Below are 24,592 nucleotides of genomic sequence, written 5' to 3' on the forward strand. Positions count from 1 at the left end.
AACTCTCTATACCACACTCCAGTCCAGTTACTGGTGGTAACACACATTTAAATTGGACTACCAACCACCATTAAAAGACAGAAAAAGAAGATGTGCACCCATGATCCCTTTTTGTCCAACAGTATTCCTAACGAGAAGTAGAATTTATTGCATGTATCTATATTGCATATAACAACTAAAAACACAAGTACGAACATATGGCAGGAGCAAACTCACATCGCACTCTCTCTAGGACAGAATGCTGGGAACCAGCTCAATAAACATTGTGTGAAACTTCACTGCGAGACACATTAAAGGCCCACAAGCAAAATGAAATATTATTGAAAATTCTTTTTTTTGCAAATCATTTGGTACTTTTAGTCAATGGCAAGAATGACTGATGAAAAAGGCATTACTTTGAGGGATAAGGAGGACAGGGAGAGAACTTCACTAATTAAACATTATGATTGATCAATATTTAATTTAAAAAAAGAGTAATACCTAAACTGATTCCTGAGTTGTCATGAGGGCTTTGAGTGTCTCATCTATTTCACCACTTTCTTGAAGCCTTTCAAGTTCATATTTCCTGGTAATTTGCAGTAATAACATTGCTAGGTGAATGTATTCATAACATGTTATGTATTGCATGTTGTAAATGCTGTGGTGTGCAGACTCTTTGATGAGTGAAGCTTTATGAGTTGGGAGATCTAGTGGTAGGTCTTGTGTACTGTAGTGCTAGTACAGTCTGTACAGCATTCTGAAAGGTGTGCTGCATGTCAAGTGTTGTATCTCTCCTGTGTTGTGATTCTCAGTAGTGTGAGGCATCCAGTCAGTCCATTAGCACCTTTACAATTGATAGGGAGAAACATAAATCAGTGGGTGGTATCAATGCATCTTTTTCACACCGTTGATAAATGGCATTGTGAGAATGGGTAGAGCGATGAGAACTTCCTGGCTGTTTGGCCGCAAGTTTGCGCTCTTCCTGGACGAGACAGAACCAAAATCCTTGATACCTTATCTAAAAGAAAGGATATCACCAACCCACTGACTTCTCCAGAGCTGAATGAAAATTGAGAATATTCAATCTAATACGCTATTTCTCCTCAGGAGAGAACATGATCTCAGATTCAGAAAATTTCATTCACGTTCAGTGATCTGAAGTCTTCAGGTGGTTGTTCTTAGAAAGGGTGCCTTCTTTTATCTAAGGTAATAAATTAGAGCCCCAATGTCTTTCCTGTACAGTGGATGCAAATGATCCTATAACCAGTATGTCCAAAATAAATTTATTATCAAAGTGGATAAATGTCACGATATACAAACCTGTGATTCATTTTCTTGCAGGCATACAAAATAAATTCACAATAGAATAATAACCATAATAGAATTAATGGAAGATCACGCCAGCTGGGCACTCAACCTGTGTTCAAAAGACAAAAAACTGTGCAAATACAAAAAGAAAGAAATAATAAAAAATATCCAGAACATGAAATGAAGAGTCCGTTAAAGTGAGCCTATAGTTGTGGGAACATTTCAGTGATTGGGAAAGTGCTGTTGAGTGAAATTATCCTCTTTGGTTCAAGAACGCGATGGCTGAGGAGTAATAACTGTTCCTGAACCTGGTGATGTGGGATCAGAGGCTCTGGAACTTCCCACCGAATGGCAACAGAGAGAAGGAAGCATGACCGGGATGGTGGGGGGGGGGGGGGGGGCGGTGGTTCCTGATTACAGAAGTGGCTTCCTGCAATGACACTCTCTGTAGATGTGCTCAATGCTGGGGAGGACTTTATCCATGATGAACTGGGCTATATTCACAGTTTTGTAGGATCTTCCATGCAAGGGCATTAGTGTTTCCATATCAGACTGCGATGCAGGCAGTCAATAAGTTCTCCGCCACACATCTAAAGAAATTTCTCAAAGTTTTAGGAGTCATGTTAAGTATTTGCAACCTTCTAAGGAAGCAGAGGCACTGCCACGATTTCTTCATAATTGCATTTACGTGCTGGACCCAGGACAGGTCTTCTGAACTGATAACACTGAGGAATTTAAAGTTGCTGACACTCTCATCTCTAATCCTCCAATGAGAACTGTCTCATAGTTCTCCAATTTCCTTCTCCTGAAGTCAACAATCAGTTCCTTGGTCTTGCCAAACATTAAGCGATTGTTGATGTGGCACCACTCAGCTAGATTTTCAATCTCCCTCCGATATGCTTACTCGTCACCACCTTTGATTCAGCCAATGACAGTGGTGTCATCAGCAAACTTAAATACGGCATTGGAACTGTGCTTAACCACACAGTGATAAGTGTGAAGTGAGCAGAGCAGGAGGCTAAGCACACAGTCTGATGGTACACTTGTGCTGATGGAAACTGTGGAGCAGATGTTGTTGCTAATACAAACTGACTGCAGTCTGCAAGTGAGGAAAATGACGATCTAATTGTACAAGGATGTATTGAGGCCAAATGACTTGGAGCTTGTTAGGTTGAAGAAGAATGCAAAGTGAGGGCTTATGAGGTAGAACAACACACACAAAATGCTGGTGGAACACAGCAGGCCAGGCAGTGTTTATAAGGAGAAACACTGTCAATGCTTTGGGCCGAGACCCTTCGTCAGGATTAACTGAAAGGAAAGATAGTAAGAGATTTGAAAGTAGTGGGGGGGAGGGGGAAATGTGAAATTATAGGAGAAGACTGGAGGGGGTGGGATGAAGCTAAGAGCTGGAAAGGTGATTGACGAAAGTGATACAGAGCTGGAGAAGGGAAAGGATCGTGGGATGGGAGGCCTCGGGAGAAAGAGTGAGGGGGAGCACAAGAGGGAGATGGAGAACAGGCAAACAACTAAATATGTCAGGAATGGGGTAAGAAGGGGAGGAGGGGCATTAACAGAAGTTAGAGAAGTCAATGTGTGTAGACTGAGGTTCTTCCTAGTGCCCTGGAAAAAGTTATCCTTCAGCTTAAATCAATCTTTTGGCCATTTTGACATTAAATGCATGCTGTGAATTGATTGCAAACTGTGTACTCTCTTCCTGCACCACAGTAGCTGCAACAGTTCCAAACTACACTGTGTGTAAATCACTTCAAAGAATCATTTATTAAACATCCCTTATTTGTTAAACAGCAGAAAAGTTACTCTTTTGAAATCATTAATAGCTGATTGAATTATGGTTCACAATTAATATTCAACTGTAGGCAACAAGTTTAATCCTTGGTCAGTATTGAGCTGTGACAAGGGTGTCCCTGTGGCTAATCCAGGGTTTATTTTCTGGAAGTTCCTTAGGATTCGGCACAACTTGCTTATCTTCTGGTTTTGTGGGTTCTGATGCAGCCACATGTGGGAAGTGCAGTCACTTCCATAGTGGGGGCAGCTGGTGTCTGATGAGGCAAGTGTGCGGTTGGCTTATGAGAGATGGTGTATTCTTCTTGCCACTTCTGCAGGGCTTCTCTCTGCTACCAATGCATATAGCAAGGATCTCAAAGCCATCCCAAACCCTCCTTCTGCACACCGAGCAATCTAACTATTCAAATCACCAACTACAATCACTCTATTTTCGAGGCAATTAAGGATGACTGGCATCACTAGTAAAGTGTACGTCTAACAAAGGAATAAAGCAAATGCACACAAACCAGTAATACCTGACAGGAAGAACAGGTGTGTGGTTATTGTCCAGGGATAAAATGACTTTTTCCACATTTAAATATCCAACTGGCCATTAGTTTTCATTGTTCAGGAAGAAAACCATATGACAGAGTGAATTAAAACATCAAGTTAGATAATGGAAAACTAGAAAAAACATAGAAAGATCATTGACCTCTGATTTGCTCATTGACAGCATTCTGTAGATTAATTTAGCTTCACATCTTGTCAAACTTAGCAATGTTTAACCACTACTGCTCCCTTGATGCTCCTGCAGTGATGATGTCAGCGTTCTCTATTCAAACAAGCACGTTCCAAAATCAATAGCCAGACAAATTCTTTTTTAAAGAAAGCATGTTAATATTAATGACTTTTTATAAAGTTATTCGATGTTCCTGTAATTCAAATTAAGGGAACAATACAATCAATTGGTGTGGGCAGTCATCACTACAAATCAATATGATTTTTGTTACTTCATGCACTATCTTCAAGCTGAAAGGACAATGTACTATAATAGCATATTACTAAAAAGTTTGCTTTGATGAGCATACACAAATTACCCAGAGGTGGACTTAAAGCATTAGCATATCCTTGGGGTTCAGATAAAAAATAGAGAAGTTGTATTTCTAGTACTTACGACTCGAAAAGAACATCAGATTGATCATCTATTCACTTGTGTTTTTTATTCATTTATTCATGGCCATTTAAAAGCCAAGCCTCAATTAACTTGGTGAATTCTTGATCTAGGTGTCACCTCCAGATTCCACCTTTCCAGTGCTCTCCGTTGGTCTCTGATCTTTGATTCATGAATGCAAAGTCCATAATTCTGAATTGTTGCGCTTTGCAATTCAATCTGTCTGTACCCTTGCAACTTTCCTCATTCTCTAAACTCTTTCAACTCTGCCAGATCTGGTGTATTATTCAACCTCATAATCAGCTCATCATTGACAACATACCTATAACCCAAGTCCTGGAATTCCTACCTTAAATCTCTCTGCCTCCCTATCATCCTCTATCACAGCTCTTAAAATTTGTCCCTTTGACCTGACTTTTAATCATCTCTGCAAAGTTTACAGGACGGAGGGATTTGCAATAGAATAAGTTTCATAGGGAATAAAGATTTACTTGTTGTTAGTAGATGTTGCCAGCGTTTACTCAGCAGTACCAACCCATTACTGATCCATCCATCCCACTGCCAACTGGAAGCTAGGTAATTCCAGTATCCTTTGCAGTTGAGGTTCAGTCACCACACACTCTCACCTGTCCGGGCCTATGTCATTACTTATTACTCCATCAACTGGTAAAAGGTGGGAATTCAAAAGGAAAATCATGGGCACTCAAGAGAATGCAGATGCTGGGATCTGGAGCAAATAAGCTGCTGGTGGTATTCAATAGGCAGGGCAGCATCGATGAAGGCAGAGATTTCATATAGTCGATATTTCCGATAGAGACCCTGCATCAGGAAAACAGTGGGGCACTTGGAGATCAGAGCTACAGTAGATGTAAGTTTAGTATTCTGGCTGCTTACATAACAGGCTCCAAAACACAGGGTCACGAGGCTGCAGGGGATTGTAGACGCAGCCAGAGCTGTCACAAGTACACCCCTCCCCAGTCACGTGGACACATCATGATGGCAGAGGTTTTCAGTCTGTTTCTAGTCATGTATAGTTTTCAGAATAATCTATCGTATTTTTTTTTCCCGAAAATCTTTGCAAGAAAGTGCATCTGAAGGTAGTATATGGTAACAAAAAATTTACTTTCAACTTTGTACTGCTGCTGCAAAACAACAAATGTCACATAATATAAGACAGTGATAATAAACATGATTCTGATTCTGTAGATGGGCAAAAAGTTTAGGCACTGGTCCTATTTCTCTGCTGTACAATTATACATATAACCAACTGTGCAAAAGTCTTAGGCATCCTAGCTATATGTACCTTACATCTACTGTAAATTACTGTAGTAATTTTATATATTACACTGTACTGCTGTGGCAAAAAAAAAGACAAATTTCAAGACATACGTGAGTGATGATAAACCCAATTCTGACAGGTGTCTCCATTATCTCCATAGGTGTCTCATTCTCCAAGAATGAGAAGGAACAGTGAGAAAGGAATCATAGTGTGGAAAAGAGGAAGGAAGAGGGGATGGAGCAGGATGCACCAGGGAGGTATTCTGTAATTATCAATAAACCAATCGTTTCAAATCAGATGACTTTGCCTAGTGTCTAAGGTCTGGGTGGGTGTTCACCCGTGACACATCCCTGCCCCTGGCACTCCTTCTCTGCCCCTCCTGTAGCATTCCACCGTTGCCTTTCCCAACATCTTTTGCTCCCACCAGATTTATAAACCCACTTTCCACTCCACATTGACAAATACAGTACTGTAAAAGTCTTAGGTATCCTTGCTCCTGTACGAACATGTGCCTAAGACTTTTGCACAGTACTATATTATATATACACTACACGCACACACACACACTAACAAGATGAAGTCTTTAGTGTCTGCTAACATGACTAAGCAATCCATTAAGTTTTCTTTTCTAGTAGTTAGAAGTAGTTCAACAACAAATGTTGTGGCATAGGGCAATTGATTGTTTACTCAACAGCATAGCCTACTGTACACTTCATTGGCTTTTTTCTCCCCAGTAATTTTAATTAAGAGTCACAAAGGAACAGCAAGGAGCGGGTCACTTATTGGGTTAGACACGAGGCAATACTCTGGGAAACATTGATAAATGTTGCATTTACGCTTTTAGCCCCAGCATCTGCACAAGATAAAGCTGGAAGCATAGCAAGTTGACTTTAAATCATCACCTAACCCACTATTGAAGTCAAAGTGAGAGGGGACTGAGATAATCGATGACTATATATGAGCTTGTGTCACTCTTTTCAAGCATTTGGTTAGTTGGCCTAATAGCGTGTATGTCACATTATGTCCAGTTGTATTCCTGTGAAATACATTTGGATGTCTGTATTACTATCATTACAAATACTAGAAAAATGCAGGTAGTTATTGCTCTTGTTGCTGGGTCCTTACTTGTGTATTAAAAAGCAGTTACTAAAAGTAGAATATTTATAATTTTCTTGATATGGCATTATTCATTTGAAAGAGCACACCATTATTTTAAAAAGCTGCTAAAGTTATGAAAACCATAATTAATTCAAACTTTGTTAAAACAAACTAACACACTGCAGTCTAGTGTAATTACTGCCTCATACCACAACCCATCCTTATACCATGTGAGGATGTGCTGGTAGATTTAACTTTTGTTTGAAAGGATCATTCAAAGTAACCACAAACAGCAATGTTTGCTGAAACCTGACAGGTGTTCCTGCAGGGTTTAAAATACCTTTTCTTCTTCTTGATCCTGATTTCTTTGGACTTTTTAACAGTCAGCTCTTTCCCATCCTTATACCATGTGAAGGTGGGCCGTGGATGTCCTGAAATAGCTTCACATCTCAGTACAAGCTTCTTCCCCTCATTCACCACCACATCACTCCTCAGTGGTTTTATCTTTGGAGCTGAAGCTGTGAAAGAGAAGAATTATCAGTTAACCACCTGTTTCAGAAAGATATAAAAATACAACTAATGCAAGAGCAGAAGTCTCAATATTCTCAGATGATAAGCTCGAGTCATACATATCCATACAATAAGTCTGTAAGCCATATGGATATTAGACCATAAAACCATAAGATATAGGAGCCATTCAGTTCATTGAGACGGCTCTGCTATTCAATCATAGCTGATTATTTTTTCTATCCCATTCTTATCACTTCTCCAAGTAACCCTGATCCCCTTTACTGATCATTTTTTCACTTCACATCAGTAGGCAATGCAATTTATAGAAAGTTTCTCAAATCCATTGATTAGCGAGTCTCAACATCAATCCCGATATTTGCCTTGGAAGCCCGAGATCTGATTGAACCTGGTGAATGACCTGCCTTTTTTGCACTATATCTTCTTTTTCACTGTTTTTTTTTAAATCAGGAACCTGATTCGACAACACCCATCCTGACTCCTGTCCAAAACAAATTCACCCTCAGTTAAGTCCAAATGTCAGACAGGTGTGGAATGCATCTAAAGAATATATAAAAGATCAAATGGGCAGAAGTACATTGCCTTAGCATGCTTCAAGATAGCACATTTATAAGGACATGACTTTATCTGGTGACTGTTGCTTTGTCTGTATTTCACATGCCATTCTACAAGGCAAGAGCTGTCAATCACCTGCATTTTCATTAAAGACTTGACTCACTTGGAAAAAAGACTTTGACCAGAATGTGCTGAGATCCAGTCAATGGGTGTCTTGTAGTTGACCCCTCACTCTGCTTCTGGACTGGAGTATAGTCAGGGAAATAGACACAATTATCTCTTGTAAGGATCAAGAATCTGAAAGGCTGTGTTTTCTGCCTGGTGCCCAGTTCAGGACATCTCATCTGGCTTGCAGAGGAATTTGAAGTGGGAGGGGGGAAGATCCAGTTGGTATGGTCTACATGGCTACCAAAGGCATAGGAAGTACAAGGAAAGGGGTTCTGCTGAGGGAAGTTAAGCAGCTAGGGACTAAATTAAAATACAGAATCAAAAAGATATTAATCTCTGGATTGTTACACCAGCCCTGTGCAAATTGGCAAAGTTTTAATAAAACCAAAGAGCAAAATGCATGGCTTAAAAAAATCAGTGTGGGGGAAGTGGGTTTGAATTTGTGGAACATTGGCACCAATATTGGGGAAGGAGGGAGCTGTTCCGATGGGATGGGCTCCACCTGAGCTATGCCGGGACCAGAATTCTGGTTCAATGTTATCTGCTAATATTCTAGATTAGGGATTACCAACCTGGGGTTCACAGACCCTTTGCTTAATGGTATAGGTCCATGACATAAAATGTTTGGGAAGCCCTGCTCTAGATGATGGAATTAACTTTCTTGTGGCCAAGTTTGTAGATGATTCAATGGCAAGTCGAGGTGCAGGTAGTGTTAAGGAAACAGGAAGGAGGCATAAAATCTTCAGCAATTTAAGAGAATGGGCAAAAAGATTCTAGATAAAATACAGTGTAGGGAAGTGTATGGTCATGCACTTTGATAGAATGAATAAAGACATAGTCTATTTTCTAAATGGGGAGCAAATTCAGAAATCAGACATGCAAAAGTACTTGGGAGTTCTAATGCAGGATTCCCCGAAGGTTAACTTGCAGGTTGAGTGAGTAGTAATGAAGGCAAATGCAATGTTAGCATTTATTTTGAGAGGACTAGGAAACAAAATCAAGGATATAAAACTGAGACTTCATAAGGCATTGGTCAAACCACATTTAGTTTATTGTGAGCAAATTTGGGCCCCGTACCCAAGAAAATTACTTTGGCCTCAGCTTCACTCCCATTACTATTCCTCATTTCCCGTTGGGTCCCAAGGCAAAAAAAATTGCCATTATCAGCCCCTAATGCATCAGCCATCACAGCTCTGAGAATTCCAGATAACATGATTCACAAAGAGAAGAAATTCCTCTTTATTTCTTAAGAAGGTGACCCCTTATTCTGAAGCTATGCTCTAGATTTCCTTTGTGGAATAAGTCCCCTCAGGACCCATGGAAAATGATACATTTCATATGAGAGAAACAAGCATTAGTGTTCCAGGTTAACGAATGAAATAGAAACTTGAACTGTTTCTCTCAGCACTAATGCAGTCACTTCTAACTGAGATGCGAGTGTTTCTGATTCTCACTGTCCAGAATATTTGGCTCTTTAGTGCCCGTCATAAATGCAAGATAGCTACTAATACAGCAGGAGAAATTTCTTTACTTAGAGGTCAGTCCAGTTGTGAAACTTACGTGTACTGGGTATAGTTGTAGTGAAAATAGATGCGTGTAAGAGACAGGAGGATGTTGATATTAGATGAATGAGAGGAGCCTCTCATATGGACCATTTATAGGCTCTTTATGCACTTTGCATTCTTTTTGTTTTTGACATAGAGCTTTTTTGAAATTTGAACATTAACAATTTGTTAACACAATGCAGATAAACAGCATTTAGTTGGAGCAGTGCATAAATACCAAAATAAAAGCAATTTGGAAGAAGATGGCAGCTATCATATTGGATTAAAATTCTATGAAGTCAATGTTTAGAATCTTTCAAAAGCCAAAGCTCAACTTTCATTAATTACTTTGATTATAAAGACACCTGGAAGCCAATTACATGCATCATCCTCATTATTGTTGCAGCTGCCATGAGCTCCCTTAACATCTGTGCAATAATATCCCAAACACTCCTCATTACCTCATTAATGATTGGGTCAAATGTACGGCACTGAAGGATGCAGCTCATTTGAATTTAATTGTTCTAAAATGTTCAAATAAAACATTTTCTTTTTTTTCCCCCTTTAAGATGATCAGACACGTTGGAAAGGTTTCAAAAAGGCTCAATTCCAGCAGTGCCATCAGGATGAATTAAATCGGAGAATACTGAAACTCCTTTGTGGAGATCAAGACACAATCTCAAGTGCTTTCTCGGCTTTACTCTCAGAGGTATTAGTGTCTGTTTTAGTCTTATCTTGGTGGTGAAATTACTCATTTCCTTCTGATGGCCCCATCTCCAAAACATCCTCCAGCCCTATAACCATCTGCAATCTCGGCATTCATTCAGCTTTTGCTTCCTAATAATCATCAGCTCTAATCACTCTACGATTCACCATCTTGTACTTGCTGCCAAGGTCCCAAACTCTGATGTTCCCTTGATAATGAGCTCCACCCTTCTCATCCTCTTCCCTAATTAGACAGAATTTTAACCCTACTTGCACGACTCAACTTTTGTTCACCTGTACTAGAAACTTAAATGGTATATTTTTATGATAACATTCTTTTGAAGAGTCTTGGGCACTCTTATCATGTTAAGGTTTCTTTATGAATATAGGCATCGATGGGTGTTTTTGTGAAGGCAAAGATTTTGCTTTTCTTCTCTGCCTAACCACACTGAATGGTACCATCTACCTAGTTTCAACATCTATAAAATGTTTTGTTACTTTTCAGGAACCAGACTTGACTCCACTCTCAGAACAATGCAGGGTTTCAACTTGAAATATTCACAATTTATTTCTGCCTACACATGTTGCTCAACTCACTAGCTTCTTCCAGTTTCTTGTTATAGATTCAAACATCTTGTGCCTCCTCTTACTAACTTTCTTCCTCTAATTCCACAGTTTCCTTCCACTTGTACATTTATTTTGTGCAAACTGGAGAAGCATCTTCCATTTTTCATTCCTGTCCTTGTAAAGTATGTCTAATTAATGCACTAAGATCAATGTAAGGCACTTTTAGTTAAGCACTATCTTCATTAAACAAAAGTCAACCAGGAAATTATTTCAAAAACTACAATTCACCAAACCACTCCTATATTCTTGTCTGTGCTTCTTGGATTGCCACAAGGCACAATGCAAGTTTAAAGAATGACATCTCATCTTTTGTCTGTACATATTGTGGCCTCTTTCTTTCACCCTGTATCAGAATTTGACATTTCTATCCATCATGACTTTCTCTCTCAGTTTTTTTTTCTACTAGTACACCTTGGCCTGCTAAGTATGGCCCACAGCCCCATTGATAACAAGCAGAGAACCATGATGTGAAATCCTCACTGTCCTCATCAACCCAACAAATCTCACCTTATCAGCTCTAGCTAGCTCACGCACCTTCTTGTTTCCTCTCCTTCTACTTCTGATGAAACCTCCTGGATCTGAAATGTTAATATTTTCCAATATCTTCAATGCTTCAATATTACTCTATTATGGACCCAACACAATAAATATGGATTAGCTTCCTTTTGAGTTGGAGTAAGTTTTGAAAGCAACATGTATGGTTCTGAATATCCAGAGGTAAAATACATGCAAAGTTAACACAGGAGTGGGAAACTTTCTGAAACCAGGGGCTACATCAGTATGCAAACGATACTATGCAAAATGTTCTAGAGAAATTAGCAAATATTATTCAGAGCGCCATGTCTGGACAAAGGGTCATTTGTGAAATTGTAATAGTTTGTTAGTTGGCAAATTGCACATTAACATTCAGTTACTATGTGTCAGAATTTTAAATGAGAATTAAAAGATAATTAAAATAATTACACCATGCATAATTAAGTAGATTTTCAATCACTGTGGAGTTCAGAGTCCTTTGTGTAAACATCATGCTTACCATCAAGGTAAACCAGGTGAAGGCCCTATAGGTGGGCATAGGTGCTGTTGAAATACATCAATACTGGCAAGGTGAGTTCCACAGAGACTTTTAAGACTCTTTCAAACATGAAGTAAATTAACCCTCAGTCATTTGTGAATGGAGAAGAGGAGAAAGGCTCTGATATTACAGTACCAAGTATTACTGATTCAAGTACAACTCAGAGTTACACCTCAAGCTCAAGGACTGTGGAAGTCCAGGCAAGGATTTCAGAGGGAATGAGTACAGCCGACATTTTGGGCCAAGACCTGTAACATCGACCGTACTCTTTGCCACAGATGCTGCCTGGCCTACTGAGTTCCTCCTGCAGTTTGTGTGAATTTCCAGCATCTGCAGATTCTCTTTTGTTTGTCTGAGGAAAGGATGCAAGTTTGGAAGCAATGATAATAGGTTAACTCCATTCAACTGCTCTGGTGAATGTTAAATGCTCCATTATTTATGTGAAGTAGGCTATGTAAGTAGCCTACTTCAATAAGGGGAAAGACTCCTCCAAGCATCCTGGCCAACACTCATCCTTTGAGGCTGGCGAAGACTTACTAATTAACCTTTGCTTTCATGGGATCTTGCTCTACATACATTGCTGCCAGCTCTTCCTATATTGTGACAGCAAAGCACCACAGAAGAAATTAATAGATATTGGAATTTCCTGAGGACACAAAGTGTGCAAGTTGTTTCACTGGAAAGTCAAAGAAATACAGCCTCTTACATTAACTGAACTGCTCTGAAAGTAGTGGGAATAAGGAAATACGCAAGTAACCTAGAAAAATGTCATTCTCATTAGCATTAACATCTTATATCTCATTTCACTGCACTTCGGCTAACTCCCAATGCCATCATTGCCAGTATCAGCAAGGGTGATTGTGAAACTGAGTCAAATTATAAAATCATTCTGTTCAAAAGTATCCTAAGGCAAGAAAATGTACCACCATTACCCAGTATGGCCCATTTCAGACACCAGGCCCAAAATAATAACTGTTTGGCACATCAGTTAGCTCAGAGAACATACGACATAGAAGAGTAGAGCACAGGGACAGGCCTTTTGGCCCTGTTTCTGTACTGAGCCTGAAGGCAACTGAAACTAATCCCTTCTGTCTGCACATGATCCAGTTCCTTCCATTCCCTCCACATTCATGGACCCACGTAAATATTTCTTGAATGCCGTTGTTGTATCTGTTTCCACTATCTCCCTGGCATCTACCACTGTGTAAAAACTTGCCCTGCATATCCCTCTTAATTTTCCTCCTCTCACCGTATACTCTGGTATTTGGCATTTTACTTCGGGGAGAAAAGATTCTAGTCATGCCCCCATCCATCTCTCAGAATTTTATAAGCTTCTGTCCGGTCTCCCCTCAGCCTCTCACTCTTCAGAGAAAACAGCCCAAGTTTGTCCAGCTTCTCATTACTGATACCTTCTGCTCCAGAGAGCATACTGGTAACCTTCTGCTGCCCCTTATAACAATTACAGCACAGAAACAGGCCATCTCGGCCCTTCTAGTCTGTGCTGAACGCTTACTCTCAGCTAGTCCCACTGACCCGCACTCAGCCCATAACCCTCCAACCCTTTCCTGTCCATATACCTATCCAATTTTACTTTAAATGACAATACCGAACCTTTTCCAAAGCCTCCACATCATTCCTTAAATGGATCAGAAGTGAAGGAATACTAGGACCTTGTGATATACACTATGGCTTGGGAGCAAAATAGCTGAAGAATCAGAGAGAATTGAAAATTGCTTCATTTTGTCTCCTGAAAACAAAGTTTACACAATTGGGTCAATTCCACAACATCCTCTCAGGGTCAAGGGAAACGGTAGCTGTTCAGACACGTGGCCAGACACCATTCCTGAGCCCAGATAAGCCTCTCAACATGACAGGGGTGAACGACTAGTTTTGCCAAGGTAAATAATTTGGGAGCTTTTTGCAATTGTCTGCAACCAGTCACTTTTTCCGCCCATTCATTCCACCTGAGGAAGTCTGCTGACCCAGTCTATGACTCTCGGACAACTGCCTGGCTCTCGGCTGTGGACTGGGTCATCAGCTGCAGCAGCAAATAGTCACCGTGCAAGAATGTAGAAGAAATTTGACAGAGATTAACAAAACGGGGAGTCATTTCTGCTTACAAACAGACCATGTTTTAACTCCTTCACTACATCATTTTTAGACAAGATAAACAATGTCTGAATTATACCATGGTGTGCAGACACAGGTGTCAGATGGTGCTAAGCAGCTGTGAAAAAAACCTGCAGATATTCCATCCAATATTTCAAGAGACCTCACCATCCTTTTGGTTTCCTGGCTGTCAATTTAACAGCCAGTGCAGTACAATGCTGCATATCGATTTATTGACATGTCTCATAAACAGAGAGGCCTGTGTGAAGTATCCTAACACTGATCAAGTTCTGTCAGTGCTTCCACATACCCTATTAATGTAAAGCACTGCAGGACGTAGGTAAAAGATGATCAGTGGTCACCAGGAACACCTGGGATCACTTAGAGCCCGTACAAGATGATCTAAATAGTACAGCCTTTGTATATTAGAGGACAGCTAATATGTTCGTCAGGAAGGAATCAGGATGTTAGGGAGGAAGGGTGAAAGTTGAGGGGCAATAATGGGGTTCCGTGAAGCGTATTATTTCACCCTCATTATTTTAACCCTCATCATAGAGTCTCCAGCCAGGAGGTGCTGGTCTAGTGGGTCCAAGCCAACTAGAAGCACACATCCAAATCTACTGGGTGTACTCCTGGTGAAGTCTTTGGAATTGGATCCCTGGATCCTCTAGAAATCCACGAGAGTGCACCTGCAATGGTCCTTTCCCTCATTGCACATAATTCTCATGATACGGTGACTTGGCAAAGTTAGATCACTTAATCAGTAACCTAGTCACCTGCACAAGAAACCAGAGATCCCAGGTTCAAATCCCACCAGGCCAGCCATGGAAGTTAAACTCAGTTAATTAGCTGGAATTTAAACAGAAACAGCCCATTTTCAGCAATAGCGATGATAATATTACTGGGTTGTTGTCACAATCAATCTGGTTCACCAGTGTTCTTCAGGGCACAAGGTCTTGTATTGTTACTCAGTCTGGCTTATTATGTCTGCCTCAGAAACTCAAGAGATTCTGCTGATGCTGTAAATCTTGAGCAAAACACGCAAAAGGCTGGAAGAGCTTAGCAAATCAGGCAACACCTATAGAGGAGAATAAGCAGTCGACATTTCAGGCTGAGATCCTTCTTCAGTACTGGACAGGAAGGGAGCAGGAGCCAGAATAAGAAGGTAGGGGCATGGGTGTAGGGAAGGGAAGAAGTACAAGCTGGCAAGTGATAGGGGAGAGCAGGTGGAGGTGGGGAGGGGGGTGAAGGAAGGCAGGATGAAGTAAGCAACTAGAAACAGATCAGTGAAAGAGATAAAGAGCTGAAGAAGAAATCTAAAAGGAGAGGACAGTGTCACCTATCATCTGCCAGTTCATTCCTCTTCCCCTCCCCACCTTCTTATTCAGGTTTCTCCCTCCTTCTGTCCCAGTCATGAAAAGTCTTGTCCTGAAACCTTAACTGCTTATTCCCCACCATTGATGCTACGTGACCTGCTGAGTTCCTCAAGTATTTTTGTGTGCATGGCTGGCTCAGACTGGCTTACTTATAGGAGAAAGAGGTTAGATCCCATGGAGAGATATAAAAGTGAGGGGTGTAGATAGGTTGGATGCAGGTAGATTCTCCTCCTCCCGCCCCACTAAGGTTGGGTGAGACTAGAGATCATAGGCATAGGGTGAAAGGTGAAATTTTCAAGGGGAATCTGAGGGGAGGCTTCTTCACTCAGAGCTTGTGTAAGTATCTAGTAAATGCCAGTGGGAGTGGTAGATGCAGGTTCAATTAGAACATTTAAGAGAAGCTTGGATAGGTGCATATGCGGGAGGGTTTTGGAGGGAACATGGTCCTGATGCAGGTATATGTGACTAGGGTCACCATGGCTAGATGGCCTGAGAGCTTGTTTCTGTGCTGTAGTACTCTATGAGTCTATAACTACTGGCCCACAGTAATGTGTTGACTCTCAAATAGCAACTAGAGATAGGTAATAAACGCTGGCTTTGCCAATGTCCAAATCCTGAAAACTGATGGAAAAAAGAACACACTTTACTTCAGGTGAAATGTGTGTTTTTTGCTTAACTCATTTAATTTATCCTTTCTAAGATGCTCGTCCTGTTTGTATCATTCTGAACATTGTGGGCATGCTATGTTGGCATCAGAATGTGTGGCAACACTTGCAGCCTATCCCAAGGACATCCTTATGTTGTGTTGGTTGATGGAGCAAACGATTCATTTCACTGTATATTCCGACATACCTGTGATAAACAGATGAACCTGAATCTGATTATTTCAACAGCCGTGCTTTGTGCCTTCCAACTGCTGACCTATAACCTGTGCGTTGCTGTGTGTTTTTGTGGATGCGCTATTGGAAGACACAAATTAGACCCAATACTCAAGGGGCATTTGACCTGTGATGGGCATGTACTAGAGGAGAAAGCTTCAATGACTTGATGATACACCAATGCTACCACTTAATATCATTTTAAATGAAGACCAATCCTTTATTGATAGTCTAATATGCTTTTAATGTAATTCATTACAATAATTTGGAGGTGTGGTTAATACATTGTCTGAGTTTGTATTTTTTCCAGTACTTTCTCACATACAGACAAAATTGACCAATGGACAGTTGAAAAGAACAGAAACTGCTCATTGCCCAAGGACAACCTGCATTCTTCAGAACAATCTCACATCATCACTATCCTAACAACTCTTCACATACTGGTTATCTTTTCCAGCTATTCATGTACTAGTTTTTGCTGAAACACTGTGAACAGGAGGTCACCTTCACAATCAAAGTTTGCCTAGTTAGCTTCCTTCCATGCCCCGGCCAGTTGTAGAACACAACTGGGCTGTAATCCATACAACAGCCCTCTTGACCATTTGATTACAGTGAGATGACAAGCTGTTTGTTAGTAGAGTGCAAAGCTGCTGCAACTCCATCTGTATCCACATACTGGCACTGAAAGTTTATTCAGGATTGAAGGATTGAACCCACAATTTGGTTCTCTCTTCAGGAACATTGAGGACTCAGCTCAGGGTTTTCCAAGTTCTTGATTAAACAACCTTTTGCATCAGTTCACTACCATAGCAGAATCCACATAGACCATGGAAAATGTGGCCAGAAGCTCCACCAATGGAAAGTGGTCGATGATCTAAAACATGGCTGAGGACATAAGACCCATGGAATACCTCATATCAACCAGCCTGTGACAATCTGTTGCAAGAAGTGCCTCATTTCCCCTTTGCTGTTCAGAAGTGGATTAAGTGTCATGCTGTTCTCCGTCACGTGAAAGAGAAAGGGTTTGCCTGTGGGAAATACATGTTGGGGACTGGTAGCTGAGAACCAGCTTGGTTGTGTCAACCTGATATCCAGGTTATAGTAGAAAGATAATACCTGTCCACCAGAAGGGAACTATAGGAAAGAGTCACAGAACAATAGCATTGAAAAAATACAAAGGGCAGCAGAACGACTATGTGCCAATGGGTTGCTGCATCTAATGGAGATCAATAAATAGTCCTCCTGACATTGTGAGAATATCTATTAACTTTAAATAAATGATGAGCTGGTTTCTGTTGACTATGACAAATATTGAATTAATCCAAACAGCACTAGGGTGAAAAAAAGATGCATCAAGTTGGGAACTAGCTAGGAGATGCAATATGTCATGATAATTGGGACGAAACCTCTGAATTAGGCCCCAGCTAGTGGGATGAAGATCTGTTAGTTTGGTAGCTCAGTATTGTACACTGAACCCCTCAAAGGACAACCTCACTTCAAGAAAGAATGTATCTCACACTATCAATGTCACCTCTGGGGTGGAGTATATCATATAAGCAAAGTACATGTCTGAGGGAGTACAGAGACAAGAATACATTTTACTTATTTTGCTTCACTGAAGGCAAGAAGATCAAATCAACAATGGCAGGTAAGCAGTGTAACAGTTCTTCGCTGCTGTGAGAAACCCAAATACAGGCTGTAGAGATGTAGGAAGGCCTGACAACAGCAAGCTCTGAAATCAATTGATATTTAGCAAGGTCACACTGAAAGCTAGCAGTGCCAGGGATACACTGCACATCTGTAATCAAAGGTGATCGTGCACTTGGTACTCCAGTCAGAAATTAAATCTTTCATTATGACTTCTATAATAAGCAGGATACTTATAGTTTAGTCCTCAGTGCTGCTATTCAATGAAGCTTTCATTCCTCAGAAGGATAAGCATGCAGGTTCTCCCAGTTCTTCGGTCCATTTCAATAATGAAAAATAGAAGCACTGGAGTGAGTGACTAGGCCAACTGTCGTTTAGGAATGCCAATATACCTTTGCTCTTCTGAAAGGAATTTATTTCTTTTGTTGAAGGAATCTGCAATGATGATAGAATTCAAGTCACCAGCCTGATCTGTAATCTGGGTTCTGTAACACTATTTAAGAAACCATTTGGAGGGAATTATAGAGAGGTCTGATCTGCAGATCAGAAGTCTCGGGTTCAAAACTTTGTGATAAAAAGGATGAGCTCCTTAAAATGGGAGTAACAACCTCTCCACCTGACTAACAACTTATTAAAGCTGGGTGCTGTGTGTTCAACATGCCTACCTCATTAAGGAAATGCACCCCTTTAAATGTAGAATCGGCAGTTGCTGAAGTAAATTAAGACCTCAGTTGCAATTTTAGGCAGAAAGTGGTCAGAAGCTGTGGAGAGTTCGTTCTATATTGGTGATGAAAGTGAGGACACCCAGTTTTAAGAATTCAATTTCCTTTAGAGCTGCTAGATAATCTGTGCGAAGGGGTGAAATTCATAAACCCATGATCCTTAAACCTGGAAGGTTTGATTTCTAACCATGAAGCTAACATTTCCCACTTGTGTACAGTTCTTTGCCACCTGGCAACTGCATGATTCTATTTAATATATTAAGTTATCAAATAATTTGCTCTGTGCACAGTCTACATGTTCACCAATATTCATCTCTGGAGAGAGGAAAGGGAAAATAGAACCAATCATGCAGATATCACAGATTTGATGAGTTGATTGGACCCCCAAGCTGAAATGAATGCTTGGATAACCAGCAATCAATTCTTCCACAAAATCTCCCTGACTGCCTTTTACTCCCTAGTTAAACTGATAAATCATGAATATAATCGCATCTGGATTTGCATTTGCCAGATGCAGCTTATGTATTAGATCACACTGTACTACGTTGGGGAATCTACCACAATATCCAAAAAGGGTAAAAAAAAAATTGAGTCATCTTTGTTAAGGAGGAGACAAGAACCAAGACTGTCATTATCTTCTATTTGGAAGGATCAAACTGCACTGGTGAATAGCTGTATTAAATTCACCTAAATGAGTAAGCACAGAGTTACCAAGGAATTATCTAGCTCATGCAAATCAGAGACCTCTCCTGTTAATGAAATACAAGGCAATTGAACAAGTGCAAGAGAATATCAATATTCAATGTTCAAGTATTGCACTGGGCACTACTCAAAGTATGAATGCTTCCAGCAACTGAGAATTGTAAGCGATTTATTCTTAAGTTATTACTTTGCCCCTTCTTCCTCCACCATGCCTCACAGCCCATCCCCAGGACCCAGCAGAATCCTCACGCAGCTCTTCCCTGAACTCTGAATCTCACCAATCTTCTCTGGTGAAAAGAAGTTAAAACACAAACACAGGTCAGGCCTGGAGCCACACTGTCTATGGTAAAGGTTTAGGCCAGTACAGGTGCACCATAGAACCCTGCAATTTAATAAAACATTGTGTTCTGAAGCTGCACTGATCGATTCATCCACAAAGCTTTGAAAATATCTTAGGAGAAGGGTGAAGTTACAAGGAGATTGATGTTCAGTGTAATGGCAATTCCCTCCTCTACTGGTCCTTCAGTTCATGGGAGGTATACAATTACTGCTCTGTCAGACATGCTGTCTAATAGGATGTACAAGGAAATAGATTTACACAAATCAGGAATGGATGTGTAGTTCTAAATCCCTGCCACAATAGGGGATTTCTTCATTTTTATTCTCAGAATTTAGATTTTAAATCATCTCCTGAAGCTTATGAGGCTGTGCAAATCTATTAAAACAAGGGCGTGATTCCATTTTAGTTTGTACAGTGCCTAGCATTGTGGTGGGGCAACAACGACCTATGATACATTAACTGAACATGTTTGGCACTCCTCTTACCCCTCAGTCCTTTAGAGTGCTTCCAATGAGCTCTCCCCATGGAAGAATATGCCCAGCCATTTTCAAACTGAATTCAGACCTCGAAACCTTCACACTGCACTGCATAAATGGCAGGCTCGTGGTCATCTTTACTAATACCAACTTTAAAATTTAATCACATTTTCAATGTCAAAAACAAATTTTGAAATTGTGTTCCCTGTGTCATGTACACAATACTATTCCACTCCATGTAGGAAACCAAAGGTAATTTACTTACAGTAGTCTTGTACTTGCTACCCACCCCCAGACAGTGTGAGGTCAGGATTAACTCTAGACAGGACACCTACGCCTCGATCAACAGAGTCTGCCACTAAAATAGTCAAAATGGAAGCAGAAAGATTCCAATTAATCTAATTTGACTGACTTTTTTTTAAAGTTATGCTTACCAAATTTTAGATCATCAGTATGGTCTAGTTTCTAAATGATGTCAGCAAGTTTTAGTTTTACAATAGATTTTTGAAAGTTGGTATACACACAGCTGAGTAACATGGAGGCAAAAGATGACCGATGATCTTGAGTAAGAGGTGTCAGATAGCCTATGGTAGTATTTATTTCTTACAGAGTTGAGTTACATGTCCTAAATTTTTAAAAAAACTATAATCAATCCAAAGTATTAATTTGTTGCCGGTTTTAAGACCCAATTTCTATTTCTTGTATATTCTCCAATGTTCATGTCTTATGATATAGAGGCCAAGCAAACCTGAAGATGGTAATAAAGTGAGATATGGTGAAGTTAGCATCATGTTGAAAACTCCAATTGTAACCTTATCTACCAGCAAATCAGATGTACATGTTCTTAAACATTTCATCTTCATCGTTAGTTCGAAAAAAGAAACACAAATTGAAGCACAGACTTGGAATTAGAAGTTTCTCTTAAATCTGGGAGCACGGTCTCAGAAATGTAAAATAGAAGCACAACAGCAATGCCATAGGTGGGAGGGCATAATGCAGCACGAGAAGATACTCTGATAGCTTGCAATATAGATTCAAACAAAGGTTTCTCATGGGGAAAAATAGCATAAGATATTTATAACATATTGCAAATGACCAAAGCAGAACAAGTACTAAGGATAGCACTGCATGAAACTTAGTTAATTAGCTTTTTGAGCAACAGCTGAAATTTAATCTACAAAGCCTCATGAGCAAAGAGATTTTTTTTTCTGTTGAAGAGATTCACCTAATGCAGCACATTGCGAAACTTCTGATTGACTCTAATTGTAAGTGTTCAGCCTAAGTACATACAACTTTGTGACATGCTTCGTTGACACACTTTGATGCTCTATATCTTGTTGCCAAGAAGTGTCCTCCTTCACCTTCCCAGAAGATGCAGCTGGAAATTCCACTTACTGCTGCTCCCTCCGTGCACTGCCCTGAAAATATATGGCTGAGCACTGAGCAATTTCAGTTCTCGTTCTCAATCATCATAGTTATTGGTTGCTGTCTGTCAGGATACTCTTCAGTCCTTGAAAAATATCTGACTTTGAATCACTGTGGTTCCCTGTGTAAGTGGCAGTGATATCGTCCTGCGTGATGTGACTGTATAGTTTTAGTAATGACATAACTGTCAGAAAAATAGGTTAGCAAGATAAAGTAAATACAGAAATATTCCATTCTCTTTTATTCTGCTGTTTTAGAAAGCCGTGGAATTGGTTCTGCAAAGATCATAAAGTCTGGACAGAAGCATAAATGGATGGAATGATTCTGTACTCTGTGGTTTTCCATTTATTTGTATGGAAGACTGGATTTTCTGCAGGTGCAGGGCCTGAAAGATTTATTTCTCAGTAGACTATTTCTGAGTTATTCTGTCTATAGGCATCACCCAAGTAATTCAGCTCCTGAGCTGTTCTCACTTTTTTGTGTTGATATTATCACTCTTCCAGCAATGTAGAACATGGAGATTCTCATTTGTTCGGTCTGGAGGGGCTACAACTAAATATGGATCCAAAGGATTCATTTCCCCTCCCTAATCTCAAATTCCTGATTGCTGCTGTTGATGAAGTGACCTTCTCCCAAGTAATTTTAGCAGCCCTACAGAACATTGTTCCCTCAGCCTAGGCAAACAGGATTGACTACAGGAAGTAACACATTGTTGAGGCAAAGTCCACACTCACATGGGCAGCTGTAGTCATGAGTGGGACCTCTCAAACTACTCTCCTGAACAACCCCACCTACCCCTACCTGGGCTCCCAAGAGTAGATGTAGAAGAGTAGGTCACTGAGCAAAGAAACAGCCCCTCCCTTGTACCATCTTGTCCGTGCATACCACCGATTATCCAGTTCTCCTAATCCAACTTACCAACACTTGGTCCATAATCTTTTAAGCCTTGCGATTCAAGAGATCAACTTGATAATTCTAATAGTGGAGAGGGTACAGTTCCTCCTCAGCTCAGCAGCATTTGACTAATGTACAGTCTGTCCATACAAATGAGTGAGTGGGAGACTGGCGGGGTGGATATGTCGGCTGCTGTAGGGCTGCAGGCGTCATCTGACAGGAGGAAATTCAGTTTGCAGCCACACTTCTGATTTGTGAACTGTTCAGGTTATACAATTTAACTAATTTGCAGAGATGATTCTGTTTCTGTCATGCACAGCAAGTCAATAAATGCTATTTATTTCACCGTCATTCTTTTTACAGAGGAGCAGGAAACACCTTGGTCAGTCTTGCAAAAGGAGGAGGAATTCAGAATTGAACTGGTGACATCCTTTATAGTCTCAGGACAGCAATCTGCTCTGAATAATTTTGTGGTATTTCATTGAAGAGAATTGTTATGTCCCAGACATTGATTTCACACACTGCCCCCGGACACTTCCCCAGATAATAAGACAACTACTTCACTGCCTATTTGATCCTGAAGTGAACATCCAACCTTCATATTTTCTCCATTACTAAGATCTTTTATGTCTGAAACTTCTAGTCTGTAACCTTATGTCAGTAATGTCAGAAATGACATCATTTACTTTGATTACTTATCCCCTATGTACTGTAACTTCAAATGACTTCACCTCTGCCTTAACTTATTCAAGATCTGAGGCTCCTTTCGTCATTTGCACCCAAGTCCCACTTAGTATCGTCCTTCTGCTGAGGCTCCAGGCTACCAGTCACGTAAATCTTAAACTTATCATAATTGCGTCTGTTTCTGTTGGGGAGAGTCAGAGGAGGAGTTGATGGGAAATGTGGAGAATAAGATTAGTGTAGCCGGGTCAAATTATGTGCTTTTAAAAGGCAAACACGAGGAAATCTGCAGATGCTGGAAATTCAGGCAACACACACAAAATGCTGGTGGAACACAGCAGGCCAGGCAGCACCTATAGGGAGAAGCACTGTCGACGTTTCAGGCCGAGACAGTCCTGACGAAGGGACTCAGCCCAAAGCGTCGGCAGCGCTTCTCCCTATAGATGCAAACTGTGTGTTTGATGGCTAACATGGAACCTTTTGGCTGAAGGAGCAATTTCCATGCTCTATGATCCCATGACTCCATAGCCTTTCCATGTCCAACCTCAGGAATTCTGCATCCCTCCAGAGACGTTGTTCCTATTTCTTTGATCTCTCATGCAGTACAGTGGAGCAAGCCCTAACACCCATTCAGGAATGTCTCCTAGCAAATGCATGTGCATATTTAGGACACATATAATCCCTAAACTCTGATCTCTGTTGGATGAACCATACATTGGATCAACTTGAGACTTCTTTATGAAACCCTTCCTCTAATATTACAGACGATAAAGTGTGGGCACGGTCCCTTAATTAGATGTTCTTATCATCTAGAACTATATGTCAGGAGTGCCAGCAGAAAGAGGGAATAGGTTTAACATAAACTCATTATTACAGGCAAATAGGCAAGTGATTTTGAAAAGAAAACCTCCATGCAGGAAAGAAACGGGAATAAAAATTGATACCAAAATACCACTTAAAGTCAAATGCAATAGGAGTTAATTTGAAGAACTGGTAACTCCACATAAACTTAGACTGAAAGAATTCAGTGGAGAAGTTTGTAGAACCCATTCCTGAAATGAGCTCAGATAGTAAAAGAAAAGCTGCTGAGGGTCAGGGCAGGGAAGTTTACACTTCAGTATTCACCACTGCTGCTCTGATTAAAGCACTTACAAAGTGTATGTAACCTTGCCTTGTATCCTGCCCACCAACAGATGTACCAACAATATGTTCAGTCCATGCTAACCACCCCCCACCATATTTCTTTACAAAAGCCTTTGTCTGACAAATTACAAAACAGTGCGCCTGAAATACAGCATGCACATTGTGAAATCATTCAGTTCTCTGAAGCAAAAACTTCTTTCTTTCTTTTATTGTCAGATCTGCATCAAGTACTCCTCAAGAGTAGAGCACAGCTGGCTCAAAAATCCTCTGATTCAATCAGAGCACTCCAGAATCAACATTAACTGAGTACCTTTCCTTATGTATAGTGCAAATAATCCTAAAGGCTTCCCATTAAACCGTTGATCTACTATCAATAAGCT

At 40.4% G+C, this 24,592-nt stretch overlaps 1 protein-coding gene across 1 annotated transcript in view; it reads right to left on the reverse strand.

The window, feature by feature from the left end:
- The window catches only part of nrg1 (neuregulin 1), a 192,042-nt gene that overhangs the window by 159,163 nt on the left and 8,287 nt on the right, over nucleotides 1-24,592 (reverse strand). The window contains exon 2 of the mRNA XM_059965359.1: nucleotides 6,961-7,138. Within this exon, the coding sequence (XP_059821342.1) occupies nucleotides 6,961-7,138 (178 nt within the window). The remainder of the gene's footprint in view (nucleotides 1-6,960; nucleotides 7,139-24,592) is intronic.

Source organism: Hypanus sabinus, chromosome 3, assembly GCF_030144855.1.
Source record: "Hypanus sabinus isolate sHypSab1 chromosome 3, sHypSab1.hap1, whole genome shotgun sequence".
Classification (NCBI taxonomy): Eukaryota; Metazoa; Chordata; class Chondrichthyes; order Myliobatiformes; family Dasyatidae; genus Hypanus; species Hypanus sabinus.